We start from the raw sequence: 18,671 nt of genomic DNA, 5'->3' as shown, positions 1-18,671 counted from the left end.
AGCCGCCAGCCTACTGTTGTGATTTGCAGCAAGCAGTATCGTCATCCGTACATTGTGCATATATGCTACAATTGCTACATATGCTACCGACCGTGTATCGTCTTCGTCCAATTGTGTTACCGATGATATTTCAATCATATCATGCCATTCGACTTCGGGATTGAACGGCATCCTGACATTCCATCCCTCTACTGCACCGATAGAACTACTTGCAAGTTTCAAAGTTGACTGTATATCAACAATTGACGAACGACGCACCCCTATATCCGACGCGAAAGTAAGAGACAGAAAAGTATGCGCTGCTGCTCTGTCTTATGCTCATTGTTTAGTAAAACTTGACTTTCACCGCTAGGTTCTCTATCGTTTCAAAATCATGGAATGATCACATTTCATGGCAAATAACCCTATATGTTATGTGAGCTACTGTTCCATCACGTTTTAAGATGTTCAAACCCAGGTGTCGGTGGTCGGCTTCTGATGTCGTATTCTTCATTACTTTCAATGACGCCTCCGAAAAATTACACTTATGCGCACATTTTCTAATTTAATTTGCGTCCCACAAATTAACAAAAAAATGGCCGTTCCGTCATTTTTTTCTCGATGATGTTTATGTGCTAGTTTTCGTCCCGAAAACACTAATGCGCACATTTTCTTATTCAATTTGCGTCCCACACATTATCGAAATAATTGCCGTCCCGGCATTTTTTCTCATCGCTCATCCTGCTGACGATGATTGTGTGCTAGTTTTCGTCCCGAAAACGCTTATGCGCACATTTTCTAATTTAATTTGCGTCCCACAAATTAACAAAAAAATGGCCGTTCCGGCATTTTTTTCTCTCATCGCGCATCCCGCCGATGATGTTTATGCGCTAGTTTTCGTCCCGAAAACACTAATGCGCACATCTTCTTATTCAATTTGCGTCTCACAAATTAACGAAATAATTGCCGTCCCGGCATTTTTTCTCATCGCTCATCCTGCTGACGATGATTGTGTGCTAGTTTTCGTCCCGAAAACGCTTATGCGCACATTTTCTAATTTAATTTGCGTCCCACAAATTAACAAGAGAATTGCCGTTCCGGCATTTTTCCCTCATCGCGCATCCCGCCGACGATGATTATGCGCTAGTTTTCGTCCCGAAAACACTTATGCGCACTTTTCCTCCTTTAATTTGCGTCCCACAAATTAACAAAATAATCGCCTTTTCTGGCCGTTTCACTCCATCAAACTTCCCGCTTGTGGCAGTTGTGCGCTGGTTTTCGTCGCAAAGTACACGCACCAACACGCACGATTCCTTCCAACTTGCGTCCCACAAGCTATCAGTCAACGAAAAAACACTCGGTATGTCATCCAATTGCCAGTTGAGTGATTCTCGCTTACACACCTCCGGACTTGTTTTGCCTTTCTCGTACAACAAAGTTGTACCAGAAAGGCTTTCATTTCACTCCCAAAACGTACTTTTTATAGAGCGCTTGTAGACCCATAGTATTATATACCATTCGATTCAGCTCGACAAACTGAGCAAATGTCTGTCTGTCCGTGTGTGTGTCCGTGTGTGTGTGTGTGCGTATGTGTGTGCACATTGAAACATTAGCCAATTTTCTAGTACTAAACCTGAATCGATTTTGCTACAACAAGTTGCATTCGATGGGGAATGTTTTCTTCTTGTTCACTATTGAGTTTCATAATGATGGCACTTCTCAAAAAATAGTAAATATTCAAAGAGTTATGAGACATCATTATTTCGTAACAAATAAGCTATCGATTTTCTAGGTTATGTTCTCCCAAGACACAATTTATTCGAAACCGGCACACTGACAGCATAGAATACACAACTTACACGGAAGAAAAAACTTCACAAAGAAACATAGAAACCAATTAATGAGTTAAAAAGTACCTATTTTAAGGTTTCATGTATACACTGAAAATTCTCGTTTATTTTTTCAAAATGACCTAAGAAACATATTTTCATGAATGAATTTTAATATTGCGATCAACAGACCAATATGATAGCTTTTGATTGCAGTACACAAATTAATTCATGAATAAAAGGTGACATATGTTCTTTTTAAAAGTTAAGCGTCATTTCTGCCATTTCTTTCCCCTATGGGCCGATGTGAGCAGTGAGAAGTGAAAAGTGAGACGTGAGAAGTGCGAAGTGAGGAGTGAAAAGTAAGAAGTAAGAAATGAAAAATGAGAAATGAAAAATCACCAGATGATCCGAAATGAAAACAAAAATGTTTTTCCAAATTTAATCTAGACTATCCTTTGAAAAGAGCTGAAATTTTTTTGCTAATATTTTCAAATGGATATATTGCAAATTTCTTCCAAAACGCGAAATGCAAAGATCTTGCAAGAAGTTTCCGACCAAAATGCAAGCAGCGAGCTGTCAACTTTTTTGTGTCAAATCCTATCCTGCCTATGAGCTTGAAAGAGAAGGACGATTAGACGTCACCTGAAAGCTGTCCGTTTGTTTTCGTCGAGCTTTTTTATTAAAAGCGCGCCAAAAACAGTGATGCCAGACTTTCAGGAATGACTTTAATTGTATTATTACAACAATCAAAGAATATGCTTTTGAAGTGAAATTTGTCTTGTTTTACCATGTATTTTACTGTTGAGGAAATTGAACATTTCTTGGAATACAGCGTGGCTAAAAACCAAAGATTTTATTTGACTCCTCCAAGACTGGAAAAAAATGTTTTGCGAAGTTCAAAAACATTTTTAATTTCATTGCCAGCAACACTGGTTGTAAGATGTTCAGGCGTTCCTCAACATTTGCTAGCCAGATTGCATGCATTTTGACATTCCACTGCAACCTGCAATAATAGAAAAACGACGCATCCCACAAAAAAGTGTTGTATGGGTGACCATCGCAAAATCAGTCAAACTTTCTAGTGAAAATATCGGAAACAATCCAAATTGAGCCCTACACTGAAAAAAATCAGTTTAAAAATTTTAAAGTCGATTTGCGAAAAAACGCCCTTTTTATTTAAATGAAATTTTATCTCAAGATAGGTGATTATGTTCCCTACCAACCGTCCATACATCGCAAGCTGGGCACTCTTAAGGAAAAAAAGTTTTTCTAACAAAAACTTTTTCTTGTCGGAATTATTTTCAGTGTATTTTCATCTGAAATTAAACCAATGAAAGCCATCGTTATAGAACCCCAAGCAAATCTATTTTTATGATACATTGTCTAATTTAGTCACTAAATATAGTTTGTTTTTAAATTAAGAGTAATATTAAGAAGGGGTTTATATCTTCAAAAAAAATATTATATTCCATTATTAGCTTCTTTAGTTGCGACCAGTTACGACCAAAACATTGTACTCTGCCTGACTGTACAGGAATACTTAATATGAGTATTAGGGTGGCTCAAATTAGTATGGGAAAAACTTTTTTCAATTTTTTTGATGGGCCGCCCTCTTATTTGGTTCTATTTGATGCCCTGATGCTCTGGACAAAATTTCAGCCAAATCGGTCAACGTTTGGGCAGTGCTAAACTCGTTGGAAGTTTATATGCAAAAATGTATGCAGAAACATCCCAAAACAATGAATTGCAGTTGGACGGCACAACTTACGATGAAGAACTATGACACTCACTCAGATCTTGAAGAATTTAATACAGAATGCTATGCAGAAAACCGCGAGAAGATTAGAGTTTGCCCGGCTAAGTTATTAGCATTTCTCTGAAGTGGGGTTTGAGCAAATTTCGTTTCTTTTACCTTTGAAAAGAAATAAATTCACCCCTACAACACTCCAGTAAAATGCTAATATCTTTGCCTAAAAAACTCTAATCTTCTCGCGGTTTTCAGCAAAACATTCTGTATTTAATTCTACAAGAACTGAATGAGTAACATGGTTCTTGATCGTAAATTGTACCGTCTAACTGCAAATCACTGTTTTTGGATATTTCTGCATACATTTTTCCATATAAACTTCCAACGAGTTTAGCACCGCCCAAACGTTGACCGATTTGGCTGAAATTTTGTCCAGAGCATCAGGGCATCAAATAGAACCGAATAAGAGGGCGGCCCATCAAAAAATTTGAAAAAGTGTTTTTTGAGCCACCCTAATGAGTATATTATGTATACATATGTTAAATCCACCCCTTAAAGACACTGAAAAAATCAATTCCGTCAAGAAAAAGTTTTTGTTAGAAAAATTTTTTTCCCTTCAAAGTGCCCAGCTTGCGATGTATGGACGGTTGGTAGGGAACATAATCACCTATCTTGAGACAAAATTTCGTCCAAATCGAAAAGGGCGTTTTTTTGCAAATCGACTTTTAATTTTTAAAATCGATTTTTTAGTGTAGGGTTCAATTTTGAGTTTTTCAAAAAGTTTTATTAGAAGGTTTGACTGATTTTGCGATAGTCACCCATACAACACTTTTTTGTAGGAAGGGTCGTAAAAACAAGTTTGACCCTTTTCAAAAGATAGTCTGAATCAAATTTGAATAAACTAAGTATGCACTTTTCTTTTAACTGCACTTCTTAAATATTGACCAATAAATTTACAAAAAGTCAGCTTAAACAATCAGAACACTTGCAAGTTCCCAAAAAGTTTTATTTTGGCTTTACGCATTTTATTACATTTCCCGCATAACTTTTCAAAAGGACCTAAGTAAATTTTTTTCATGAATTCTCGCTTAACTTTTCAAAAGGACGTAAGTAACATTTTTTTCGTGAATTAATTTGAATACTGCAATCAATATTGTGATTCTCGAGATATTATAGCATTTTGCTCATTCACCTCTGCCTCGCTTAGTTGTGCGCCGCTAAGGTATTGTGTCATATTATGGTACTTTACTCAATTTAAGTGTAGAACATTACATCACAAATTAAACATAATTGCACTACTAATATCCACTTAAACAATATCCCGAACGCAACACAGGCGAAAGAAAAGCAAAAAACTACTAAACCTCGAACAATTTCACTTGAAAATATCTTTTCGTAAAGGGACGACAATATGCTACATACCTTACAAGCGAATGTGGAAAAGCTTACCGAAAGCTCACATCTATTTGACATTGGTTTATTTACTTTTTGCATGGCGCACAACTCGGCGCATGGGACCCGGCGCGTAACTGGTGAGCCAGTATGCTAATTTTAGAAAAGATTCGCAATAGCTTTCATGTTGTTCTGTTGATTGCAGTACTCAAATTAATTCATTAAAAAAATGTTACTTAGGTCCTTTTGATAAATTATGCGAGATCTATAGTACAGCAGAAAGTCCATAGGGCAATGCACGGAAAAATATCTTTCTCTTTTGTTCTTCATAAATTTTTACGTTTACTGGCCTTGTTGTTTTCTAATTTCTTTGCAGCGAGAAAGAGACAAAGCAGTCCGTGCAGTGCCCTATTGCTGATAAACGTTTATTTCGAACAATACACCGCAGATTGCTGGTTAATTTTTTTTGACATATACTCTGTCTCGCTCAAACCAACAGCGAATAATCTAGCGACTACTTTAACGAACTATTTAAGGAACAGCTACTTTAACCGACCGTGTCCATTTAGCAAGTACGGTGTTGAACATAATCTGGAGATTAAAATAACACTTAATAAAGTTTAAAAAAAACTTAGCAAGTAACCGCACAATATTGAGTAAAACAAATTAAGGGTGTAGCATTTCTGCATGCGGTGAATAAATTTCGCACCGTGTATATAACTGACAGCATGAATGTTTGTGTTGCTTCTTTCGTGCTTTATTGATGATGCTAACCTCTCAAGCAAAGTTTTCCAAAGCTTCAAATGTGGAACACGAAAACTAATGGACGAACACACACGCGCTAGAGACCCGAAGCCGATGACTTCAGCCGCTCGCCTCAACACAGCTGTAAAAGTTTCGTCGTTGGAAATAAAAATCGCATACCTCCGTACATGCTTTCTCGTGCGCTCGTTACGTTTGCTGCCATTTTGTTTCATGCTTTGGAAGGAAAGAAGAGGCGTGTCATTAAGGACATAGTTGGAAGAGTACCACAATGGCAGCCAATATGGCACCGGACCTTCCACGGGCCAACCCCACACCTCCCGCACTCCTCTCCCACCAACTTTCGAATGCACCGAATAGCATCGAACAAAAGTTAATTATTCAAATTACTAACCTGTTCACAGCATATTTCCTTACTTCCCGTGATAATGAACATGTTTCTTCAATGAATCCTATGTATTCCGGCTCGAATTGTAGCATAAATTAGCAGTTTCGTGCCAATTTAATAGCCGTCCGCGATTTGTTGGGTTCATCACTGCACTTCACTTCTTCTCAAAGGGCATTGGAAAAATCAAGTTTTTACTCACTTCTCCGCACATGAGCAGCCCGAAATGTTGATAGAATGCAAACTAAACACCAATCAGTCACTTATTTGAACCGAAAACTTAGTATAAACTGCTAGATTTGCCCGAAAAAAACGATAAAAAACTGATCGCGGAGCGAATGTAAACACCGCGGTGCACCGGCACCGGCAGCAGCAAACTAATAAGTAGGGTGGCTCAAAAAATAATTTTGCTTCGCCACGCTCAGTTGATTATGATTTATAATTTGGGTGTCATCCAATGGTTTGGGCTGTTTTGAATAGGCTTACCGTGCGCAGGTCGTTTCAGGTTTGTATGACACTTGATATGGCGAGGTTGAATTTAACATTATTCTGATTATGGCACTCCGTCATCGGGCGATGGCGAGGGGGGAGACCATATGACGGGATGAAATATTTAAGAGCTTCAACTCCATAGACAATCCATATTGAATGGTGGTTCCAATAGTTGGGAGTCGATTTTAATCGAGGTTGCGATTCTTTCGCATGATAATTAGGCTTCTCAGAAGGCATCAGCGAAACGTGCAATTCAACAAAATACCCAGAATTTGTCTGTGATATCTATCGCATCAGGGGCAGATACTTCTAGTCTAGTCTAGTCTACACTATCGTACCAGGGGCAGATACTTCATTCAAAAAGTGTGACATAAGGGTGAGTATAAAATGCTATATTTGCGTTACGTAATCAATGGATCTGCGGTGCGGTTTTCGTTCACTGAAGTCTCTGGAATGTTGCTTTCAGCAATGTGGGTTTTCTTTTCGCCAGCGTTTAGAGGGAAAGCGCCGTAATCAGTGTAATAAAAGGTTTAGTTTCCCATTCTAGTTTTCATACAAACTTGAACCGGCTTGCGCTCAACCAGTTTTTGTTCAAATCGGTTTTTTTAGGACACTCGGAGCATGGGACGGAATCGAGTGAGCGTGATGGTGCTGGGTCGTTTTTTGAACCACCCTACTAATATTCTTTGTTTTTTATAAATACGACACCAATACTACTACAGTATATGAATGTTTTTACTGTACCAAAACTATCAAAGCTTTGTTTTGGTACTCAACCCACCTTCACCTTAAGGCTAACTGCTTTTTGGTTTGGGTGGTTTGGTTGGTTTGGGTGGAATGATGGTGTAGTTTGGGCATATGGGTGATTTGAACATAACGTTCGTTTTTATACACCTCCTTATTTCCATATTATGCGGCTTTTTTTTTTCATTTATATTTATGTGAATTGTTGGTTTCATTTTCACAAATGTACTTGTACAATTATTACACAAAGGGATGCAAAATCAATGTATGACATACAACTATGTAGTATTATTGAACTTTAATATTACATTGGTGAAAAAACACTACGTGGGAATCAGGAAAGTTGGAAACATATCGAATTTTAATCCATATGTATTTTTCAAAACGCGCCGTTGCGCTAATCATTGTATTTACTATCGCTAATCATTGTACTACCGCACGATCGCATATTTGTAACATATGCATTTTTCCTTTCTCGTACAACAAAGTTGTACCGAAAGGCTATATGATTGCTAAAAAACTTGATAGAAGGCCGGAGACCCATAATGTTATATACCGATCGACTCAGCTCGACAAACTGAGGTGACGTCTGTTTTTTTGTGTATGTGTGTGTATGTGTACAAATTTTGTAGGCACACTTTTTAGAACTTAGAATTATCCGATTTACTCGCAACAAGTTGCATTCGACGGGAATTGTTTGCTATTGGAAATGGGCCCGATCATTGCTTTTCGGAATTATTGAAAACATTGTTTTTCCCCAAAGGTCCCCTTGAAAATTCAAAGAACAATTTTTTTGAATGGTGGCAAGGCAAAAATATTAAAAATTATCGAAAAAATGTGATCTATTCCCCCAAAGAGCTTTTTTGACCTTTCTAATGTGATTTTTTCAATATATTTTATAATGCACGAGAAAGGCATCATCACTGCTAGGTGGATTAATCTGGGTTTTTTTATATAATATCATCGATGATATTATACCTGGCAGGATCGCCATTGTGCAACTCCGCAAACGCGGTTCACAAGCGGAATCACCCAACCGGCTGCACCGGGAACCACAACCTACCTCGACGAGCACTGGATGCAGAAAAGGCCGCGTGCCAACGGTCGGATGTATTATAAAGCCTCGCTCCGCGGTAATGCTCACTCACACATGTCTAGCTCTGCAGTAAAGCATACTTGCACATGCGTAATATAGTTGACCTGTGTGAGTGTGGTTGCAGTCATCATTACCATCATCAATGCGGCGTTGTAATAGGGTGTCTCTCACAACGTCCTATATCCCTTGCCGGGTGAAATAAAAAAGCATCACCCGGCCCCCATTTTGTTTTCTCGCTTTCGTCAGGGCCAATTATCAAAAGTTCAAATCTAGCGTAATAATTTTCGTAAAATGCTGAAATTAAAGTCGATTGATTAGCATCAGGGTTCGGATTTCTCACTCACTCACGCGACAACAGATCGCTCCACCATCCATTTTATCCGGATAAATTACAGTGCGATAAACTCCGGCACAAGCGATGGAGCGAAAATTTGTTATTCCTCTTCCCATGTTTCGCGAAAATCAAATGCTGCTTACTTTGCTTCTCCGAATTGATTGCATACGACGATGCGCCACGATAAGTATAGTAGGTTCAAGACAGCAGTTTTTCTATTTGCTTTCAATCGGTTCGTGTGGTGGCGTGGTTATAGTGGGCACTCTACACATTTTAAAATTGTTTTGGGTTCGAATCCCGTCGCGGACCTACATTTTTGTGAATATGCTTTTAAAACTTATCTGAAAAAGTGGCGAGGTGGAGAATTTGGAGGCCAAAAATTAAATTATCCGACAAGCCGCCTGGATAAAAAATATCATTAAAATATCATAAATTTTATTGTTACAACACCATTTAAAACATAATTTTTACCATTGAATATAATGGAATTTTGACAATAAAATCACATGAGAAATAATGGTTTTCCACGATAAAATGAATGGTAAATGGGACTTTTACAATTAAAAAGGGGGGTTGTTATGTATCTTTACAATAAAAAAATCGAAAATTTTCCATACAAAATACGGAGCAAAACAATTGATTTTACGGTTCTTCAATGGGATGATTTCGAGCGACAAAACAATAGAAAACATTGTGTTTTAAATGTTTTCAATTACTGTTTCTGTTGTTTTACAATAGGAATACAACAGGATTTAGAATACATTATACTCCAATATTGCAATAAAAATACAATACAATTAATTGTTTTACATTTTATTTTCCTCCGGTTGTTTAGCATATCATTAGACGAATCCAGCGCACTACTTCCAAAGTTAAGTGGGTTGCCTGTATCTGGAGAAAAATCCAAAATCGGTTTAAAAAGTGTACTAACTTTGTTCCGAATAGATAAAAACCTGTGAAAAATGTTAATTATAAAAGAATGTCAGTTTTATTGCGATTCTTTTCTAAAATTAGCATACTGGCTCACCAGTTACGCGCCGGGTCCCATGCGCCGAGTTGTGCGCCATGCAAAAAGTAAATAAACCAATGTCAAATAGATGTGAGCTTTCGGTAAGCTTTTCCACATTCGCTTGTAAGGTATGTAGCATATTGTCGTCCCTTTACGAAAAGATATTTTTAAGTGAAATTGTTCGAGGTTTAGTAGTTTTTTGCTTTTCTTTCGCCTGTGTTGCGTTCGGGATATTGTTTAAGTGGATATTAGTAGTGCAATTATGTTTAATTTGTGATGTAATATTCTACACTTAAATTGAGTAAAGTACCATAATATGACACAATACCTTAGCAGCGCACAACTAAGCGAGGCAGAGGTGAATGAGCAAAATGCTATAATATCTCGAGAATCACAATATTAGAAAAAAATACGTCGAGAAGAAAAGAAAAAAATTACCTGCATCAGTTCTTATTAGATTGGCCAATGGTAGCCACTGAACGATCGTCAATCAGTGACCAACAAGCAGCAGTATTTTATTTATCATAAGCTTCATTTCTGTAAAGGAACAAGGATACATGTTACCAGGCATGTCATCTGGTACTATGATGATAAAATTTTCATTTATTTTTTGTTCGGGATGAACCACTGCGTTCATTATGTACATTGAACTTTTGTAGTATGTATAAGATTACGATTACCGGTGGTGAGTATAAGCCGTTTGTCAGCGCAGTATCATTACTTGACACTTTATCGGTCGCTACTAAACGCGCTGCTAAAACAGTAGCGCAGCTGACAGGTGACCGAATTGACCAAATAACAGCGCTACTATTTGGTGAACTATCAACGGCGAACGTCACCGATACGAAATGCAGCCACCGAAATGATAACCGAAAATACCGAAAATAGTGACCGATGCGAAAAAGAGTGACTAATCTAAAATGACAGTACAGTGAGAGTGATCAAAATACTCGCGCCCAGTAATGATGCTCTAACGCGCTTCAACACTTTAGATACTCACCACGGTACAGAAGCCATAGTGATCTACCGCTTTCCCAGCAGCAGAAACTGCAATGAAAAAACACTTTCTGCACCATACAGTTTCATTATTTTCATCTCTTTACTAATTAAGGCCAGTATCGACTTAAAAAGTAGAGAGGTTACGGAATTTTGTTCAATATTACCAAGAGGAATTTTGACAACTGATCTGCATGGAGCAAATTGTCACTTTTACTTACGGAACAATCGAGCAGAATATTTTTCCGAAAGTAAAGTGACAGCTCCCATTACTTTGCGTGGGAACCTTACAAATGCCAATTTTGTTTTTTGTTCTTTTCATGTGGATACTGCTGTAAGAATTTTGTTTCGATTCTTTACTTTTCCGATTCAGTGAACGGAATTTAACATGTGATTGAGATAGAAAAAGAAATTTCTTTTGAACACGATACCAACCTTTATAAACAAAACTGTACACGGTCAAATGAATCCAGCCATCCTCCGAGTAAATTATAAGCAAAAGTTTTTGTTCCCTGTTCCCTTTCATTTTTTTGAAATCAAATTTTTATTGCAAAACATTTCTAGACCTGCAACAAGACCTGCAATATGAAAATATATACTTGAGAACCGGTATAACATTTTTTTTTATTAAACAAACAAAGCTATTGTAATTTTATTGTTTTCAATTGTTATTTCATCAATATAATAAATCCATGAAATATTCCTAAATTATATTAATTCAATAACATTAGACGGATTTCCAGATTATCCAAACCGAATACTTTTAAAAATTGTTTAGTTTTTGGATGAGCAATACTAAACATAAGCGAACAATAAAAATATAATAGAATATATCGGAAACATTTAAATATATTGTGATTTTAATGTACGTACAATAAAGATCTTTTACAACCGTGAACATTTTACAATAAGCATACAATAGTTTGTATTGTTTGCCACACAATCTATTATATTTCAATGGGTTATATCATACAAGTTACTGTAAATTTTTATCCGGCCGGCGCTCGCGAGTTTATCGCCCGTCTTTCTATCCGGATAAAATATTGTGTGAGAACACTTGCTCAAAGGAGAATATGGAAAAATTGCACTCCGCTGTTTGGATCAATCCTGGGTTTTTATTCATATTAGTGAGAATTCCGAAGCCTGATTAGCATAAGTAAGCAAACGATATACGGATATTCCATCCCCATTGAGATTCTCACGTCCGAATGTGTGAGTGGCGATAAAAGGAAAACAAACACTCCTAGATGATGCTACTCAGCAAAGTTTGGGTAAAAATGAGTATATTTCCATATATTTTTTGACTCCTTCGCAACCATCGTGATGACTCGATCAATTTTGAGGTTATGAGCAGAAGGAAAACAAACATGTTTTTACACAAGCCGAATTGCACATCAGTGTGCGAGCGTTAAACGTCACTCATCTCTATGGGCATTGTGGTACTATCAATTCGTGCTCTTGAAAAAATACTAGAAAAATCACGTGGTTTCCAAGATGGCCGATTTGTGGCTTTGTTGTATAACCACCTTAACGTTTCCATTGAAATCATGACGTCATGCTCGTTCGAAGACACGTTTGACAGTTTCCCAAGCAACCAGAAGTTCGGATAAGAAGGGCTATTTTGGCTTAATCAGCTCTCATTTTAAGTAATTTTTTGTAAGTAACGGAACTTTAAGTGAACTTTAAAGTTCCGTTAAGGATGCTTGGAACTTGATGTGAACCATAGTGAACCAATTAGTTCGGTTAAGAGTAAATTTAAGTAAAATCTGAACTTCTGGTTGCTTGGGTTGTTTGGAGACAGGGTGGATTTATCTTCGCTCATCTATATATTCCACTATCTATACTGCCGTGAATCGCATATCTGTCCCATCTTTGCTGGGTTTCCTATCCATATGGGACAAATATGCGATTCACGGCAGTATAGTACCCAGCGTTTTTCGCTCCTTAAAAATTATTATTGTGTAAAAAATGTTAAATAAAACAATTTCCCCAACGCAAAACATTTGTCGGCTGTGCCGACAATGCTCCGCCATGATAAATTAAACTATTCTTACCTGTTTCTTACTGCATTCCGCTAAAAACCCCAACATTAATATTACCAACATTATAATTACCAACATGCGACTTTGACGCCGGTCGACGCATGAAGAAAGAAAAAAAGGAAAGAAGGTAGAATAAAGAAAGAACAGAGAAAGGGAATAAGGAAGAAGAAACTAGGAAAAGGAAGCAAGTAGTGGAAAGAAGACAGAAAGGAAAAAAACAAGACATTGAAAGAAGGAAGAAAGAAAAAAAAGAAGGAAAAACAAGGAAAAGAAAGAAGGAATAAATAATAAAGAAAACGGAAAGAATTAAAAAGGAAGAAGAACAAAAAAAATGAAGGGAAAAGGAACTAGAAAAAAGAATTAGGAAGAAGAAAGAAGGAATAAGAAAGTCAGAAGAAGGAAATAGGAACAAGGAAGGGGGAATTAAGAGGAACAAACTATGGAGGAAGAACTAAGAAGAAAGAAAGTAGGACGAAGAAGGAACAAAGAAACAGGAAGAAAGGGCTAAGAAGGGTTGAAGAAGAAAGAAGGAAAAGGAAGAAAAAATGGAATAAAAAAGAAGGAAGAAGAAAAAAGGGAGAAGGGAGTAGGAAAGAAGGAGGAATAAAGAAGGAAAAAGAAAAGAGAAGAATAAAGAAGGAAAAAGAAGAGAGAAGGAAAGAAGAATCAAGAATAAACAATAAAAAATAAAAGTAATCTTGGCAAGAATCAAAATCCAAACACAAGAACCAAGAACAATAAAGTCTTGTTCCTTATACGTTACCTCAACATTTTTTGAGCTGTATAGACTAAAAAATAAGAATTCTACATAAAAATTGAATGATAACAAGAAGTCGCAAGAAGGTTTCAGATTATTTTAGTTTGTGCCCATATTAACGTCAAATGTGAGTTCTTGCACTAAAATTGGTTTCTCACGATTTTTCAGCCTTTCGAGTTTCAGCCTTTTGTTATTTCAGCCTTATGAGAAATTTTTACTTTTTCAGCCTTTCGTGTTCAGCCTTATGAGTTTTCAGCCATATGTGATTCAGCCCTTCGTGGAAGACCCGTTGGGGCATAGATGCTGATCAGGCTATAGTTGAAGAATTTGCCCTTCATTCTCAAAACGCAAATGCGGTCGCTTATCGGCTTCCACCGGATAACACGCTTCATCTGCTTCCAGATAACCATGAAGCCAACTCCTAGTGAGAAGAATATAATATAGTGCTACAAATCCTCTTTAAAAACCATTTCAATAAATTTAGCTTTTGCTATGAGTTGTTCGCAAATGAATCAAACTTTGATGATGATGATGATACTACCATCTATTGTAGCAAGGCACCTGCCGATAGCACTGGCCATATCTGACAAACGATTTGATCATATCAAATGAATCAAACTTTGACTAAATAAAAACTATCCCTGCTCAATGGTCTTAACCCAGATGCACCGAAAAGCTAAATTACCTCTTCAAACGGAATATTTAAATAGAAAACTCTAGAAGGTTATTAAGAAAATATTACATCAAACTATATTATCTCCAAATAAGATTGGTGTCTTGGCTATGTGAGAAAGTTACAGGTGTATAAAAAGGGGTCCATAATGAGTCGAATAGGGGTGAGAATGGGTCACTGTTTCAACTACTTAGAATGCTTGAAGAATAGATTGAATGTATCTAAGGGCAAGAAGACTAAAATATAAGAGACCTTTTTGAACGATTCTACTCTATGACCTCTAGACTGCCGGTGGGAGCGCTGACCCATTCTCACGCCCAGGCCCATTGTTTCTATGACGAAACTTCATAAAATTTGCTAAATTAAATACTAACTGAAAAATTGTCTACAAATTTTTAGTATTGAAGTAAATTTTGATATGAAATATAAATTAAATAATGCATTTAATTTAATCATTAATCATGGACAATTGGTATCTACCAAACATGACCTACCTACCTATATTAAATTTCGGGTGTTAAAGATAAGAAAAACATCATTATTCATATTTCGATTGATTTTTTTTTGTTTCCATTTCATTGTTCAACACTTCCTAACATTGTCTAAAAAATGGCAAAATGTGTTAAAAGGGCCAGATGAGCCCCTTCTGCAAAGCTGCATGCACTAGCTTATCAATCCGTTGAACAAAAGAACAGTGTATTACCTTCCATTTTTAGATCAAGATTTATCTTATGTTAGCATAAAAACAACTTAAATTATGGACAAATTATAACATTTCTCAAGTACTCAAGTATGTATTATGCTACGTTGTATAGATTAATGCTCTATCTGTTTCTACTGGCACTGATTTATCGCCAAACTTTGGCATTTATCGCACGGAATCGGTTACCAACTATATAAAAAATAAAAAGCATGCAACAAAACAATTACTTAAATGTGATGAACGGGCTTTAAATTTCTTTTGCGAAATGCTTTGTATAATAATTATACGTTAAATGCACTCATTGCTTCAAATAGGCATTGATTCCCTCCAGATCACGCTGGAGCCAAGCCACATTCAACCGGATTGTCTCGATTGATTGCGACACAGTTCGCTCCGTGCCGGGAAATTCATGATCCTTGAAAAACTGTTGGACCTCAAGTGCTCGCTCCTCGGTTGAAAAGTTCTCTGTCAGATATTTAATCAACCGAGATAAGAGGAAACCACCCTCGTAACGATCCAGAAGTATTTTCCAATTATTTTTGAAATAATCCCAAGTCATGTCCCGTCCCTTGGGGTTGATCGCAACGGAAACGATGACAAATACTGAATCTTGAGCGCGGACTTCATTCGACATAGCGAATTCAATAACTTTTTGTAGAATATCCACATTGCTAATAGAACCGAGAGCGCGAGAAATGCGGTCCTTCTCCTCGTGCAAATCAGTTGCCCGATATAGGCGGAGCATCTCGTTGAATGTAGCCAAATCGCCGTTTTGAAGTACTGCTTTGTAGCAGGTGCTGCGTAGATCCGCTGGTAGAATGCATTTTCCCGAAGCATGGTCTGCAAACCTAAAATAATTATAAAATGGTTATTGCAGTTTTCAGAGTTTCTAACTAAAAAAGCGATATAGTTACCTGGCCTTAGCTTCGGCAACCGTTTGAGGACAACGGAACGACACTAGCCGGCTAAGAACAAGTGGCCGTAGAAGTGTGTCCAAATGATTTTCGTCCGGTTTCACTGTCCATCCAAGTTCGCTTGCAACAGTCCGATACAGACGGGTTCCATATTGGTTGAACTGTTCTTCGGCTTGTGAGTTCGCCAGCAACAATTGCAATTTGGACAGAAAGTTGGAAATAGATGACCACACTGTATAGTCATGTTCGTTGTAGCACGCATCCATGACTTTCAATGCCTGTTGAATAGTTAAGATTGTTTTAAGGAATATCAACGGAATTAGACACTTAGCTAAAATTCAGAACAGTGAGTAACTACTTCATGCGCTAAACCATCTATTAATGCTTATTCACTTACATCAACTGTTGAACTCCTCCCAGCTTGGACCAATGCGAACAGATCATCCAGTAGGCCCAAACGGTCCAGTGGCTGCATACTATTACTACTGATTTCCGGCAGGAATTTATCCAACATATCAGCCTTGTATTGCGTGCGATAGTACCCGATAGACGCCGGATTTAGCTTAACCCAATGGGCGGGATCCACATTGTCTACCACAACTTCCACCGTTTCTTTGTCCATGATGAATGTATGTGCATGTGGAGAGTTCGGAGTCGAAATTATGATAGGGATCTTCCAGTGGCATTTCTGCTCGGCCTGACATCCATCTGCACAAAACTTTTCCTGCTCCAATTTGAGCACCCTTGTTTTGCCCTTTTGCTCCGAAGAGAGTATTTTCACCACCGGGAATCCCATTTGTTTTATCCAGGTGGACATAATACTGCCAACTGGCTTTTTGCTCGTTTCCTCGAAAGCTGTCCACAAATCCTCAGTGAAGGTGTTTTTGTACTTGTGGCGAGTGAGATATAAGTTCATTCCTTTGCGGAAGTCATCATCTCCGAGATAATGGTAGAGCATTCGTATTACACTAGCTCCCTTGTTGTAACTGATCTCATCGAAAATTTCGTCAATTTCTGCTGGATGTCCTACTGGTACCTCGATCGGATGAGAATTTTTTAGGCAGTCTAATTCTAAGGCACGGGTATACATATCCGTAATGAACTGATTCCAGATGGAATATTTTGGGAAAAGTTTATTAACGCATAAGAATTCGGCAAATGAGGCGTAGCCTTCATTTAGCCATAGATGAGTCCACCATTCCATGGTCACAAGGTTTCCAAACCATTGATGGGCAATTTCATGAGCAACGGTCAATGCAATCGATTGCTTCCGTATCAGCGATGTATTTTCCGCGTCGACTAATACGAAAGTCTCTCGATACGTTATCAGACCCCAGTTCTCCATGGCACCAGCGGAAAAATCTGATATTGCAACCAGATCCATCTTTGGCAGTGGATATGCAATCGAGAAATATGAATTATAATAATGCAGCACTTCGATTGCCACGTCAAGTGCAAACTTCCCTTGTTCATTCTTTCCCACGGGAGTAAACACTCTTACCAGTACACCATCTTTCGATTTTCCTTCCACGTAGTCAAACTCTCCGACGACAACTGCCACCAGATAGGTCGACATGATTGGCGTCCTTTCATACTTGAGCGTCCTCAGACCGTCCGATTCGGTTTCATTCACAACGGGCATATTGGACAGTGCCACGCGGTCCTTTGGCACAGTTAAAGTGATGTCAAATGTTGCCTTTATCGCGGGCTCGTCCCAGCAGGGAAAGCATCGTCTCGCGTCGGTTGCCTCAAACTGTGTAACACCGGCAAACCGTTCCTCACCCGAAGGGGTAAAGTATTTGCTCCGATAGAAGCCCTTCATTTTGTCATTAAGCTCGCCGGTGAACTCCAGATCTAGCTGGGCCGTGCCAACAGGAATCTCCGACGGGAACACCAAGCATACTGTTTCTTGATCAGCACAGAAATTCGTTTCCGTTGCTGTTAGTTCCGTTTTGTCTGGACCGAAAGTGACGGTAGCCTTGGGAATCACTAGGTCCAGTGCATTCAGTGTTATGCGATCTGTTGGAGCCCTGATCTGGAAGAATGGGAGAATACAAAAATATTTTCAATGAATAAACATGCACCCTTTTGCTCATATTTGTATCTAGAAGATTGGTGATCTCTGTATCGAATACCTATAACTATTGAACAACCTAGAAAAGATGGGATTGCAAAAAAAATGAGGAGGATAATTAAAATGTGTGGTCCATCCCATCCTATAATACAACGAACATCTAAATGGTGCTAACCAGTTTTGTAAAATGTCATTGGCATTAATTTGTACAATTTTCCCAGAACTTTTTTTTTCAGATACTCAGAAGAATTGATATTCAAGGCTCTTTTACACCTTAGGAAAATTTTCCGATTGCATAAATGTGGGGGCCAGCTTATATCATATAAATGTGCCTTCAACTTTGTATATTATTATATTATTGTCGTAAATATGCAATTTGAGAGGCAAAATACGTTCAAATGACATTATGTTAAATGACGCGTAACTCTCAGATGTTATATTTATTGCAATGTATTTTTGGACAAAAATACAAGTTCCAAAATATGCAGAGCAATCCTTAGCCCTTCCTCTGTCCAACCCAGACAGAAATGGATCCCCATATTTTCCCCATTCAAAAATACAAGAATTTGAAAATGGCGGATTTTTTTTCATAAAAAAGGCAATAACTCTGCAATCCACCAATATATTTACTTGGTTATGTAACCAAAACGTGCATTTTTTATGCTCCAAAACTTTGTAGAAGACGTCACTTTGGTAAAAATTAAAACTAAAAAGTTACAATAAAAATATTGATTTTTAGG

The 18,671-nt window shown here is 37.7% G+C and overlaps 1 protein-coding gene across 1 annotated transcript in view; it reads right to left on the bottom strand.

The window, feature by feature from the left end:
- Positions 1-14,963: 14,963 nt before the first annotated feature.
- Positions 14,964-18,671, bottom strand: part of LOC134211085 (puromycin-sensitive aminopeptidase) — a 34,827-nt gene continuing 31,119 nt past the window's right edge. Inside the window, exons 3-5 of the mRNA XM_062687683.1 lie at positions 16,255-17,892; positions 15,858-16,135; positions 14,964-15,791 (exon numbers count right to left, since the gene is read on the bottom strand). Coding sequence (XP_062543667.1) covers positions 15,242-15,791; positions 15,858-16,135; positions 16,255-17,892 — 2,466 coding nt within the window. The 3' untranslated portion in view covers positions 14,964-15,241. The remainder of the gene's footprint in view (positions 15,792-15,857; positions 16,136-16,254; positions 17,893-18,671) is intronic.

The sequence above is a fragment of the Armigeres subalbatus genome, chromosome 2 (genome assembly GCF_024139115.2).
Source record: "Armigeres subalbatus isolate Guangzhou_Male chromosome 2, GZ_Asu_2, whole genome shotgun sequence".
Taxonomy (NCBI): domain Eukaryota; kingdom Metazoa; phylum Arthropoda; class Insecta; order Diptera; family Culicidae; genus Armigeres; species Armigeres subalbatus.
The sequence above is the reverse complement of the archived record's forward strand: the minus strand, read 5'-3'. Positions and strand labels throughout refer to the sequence as shown.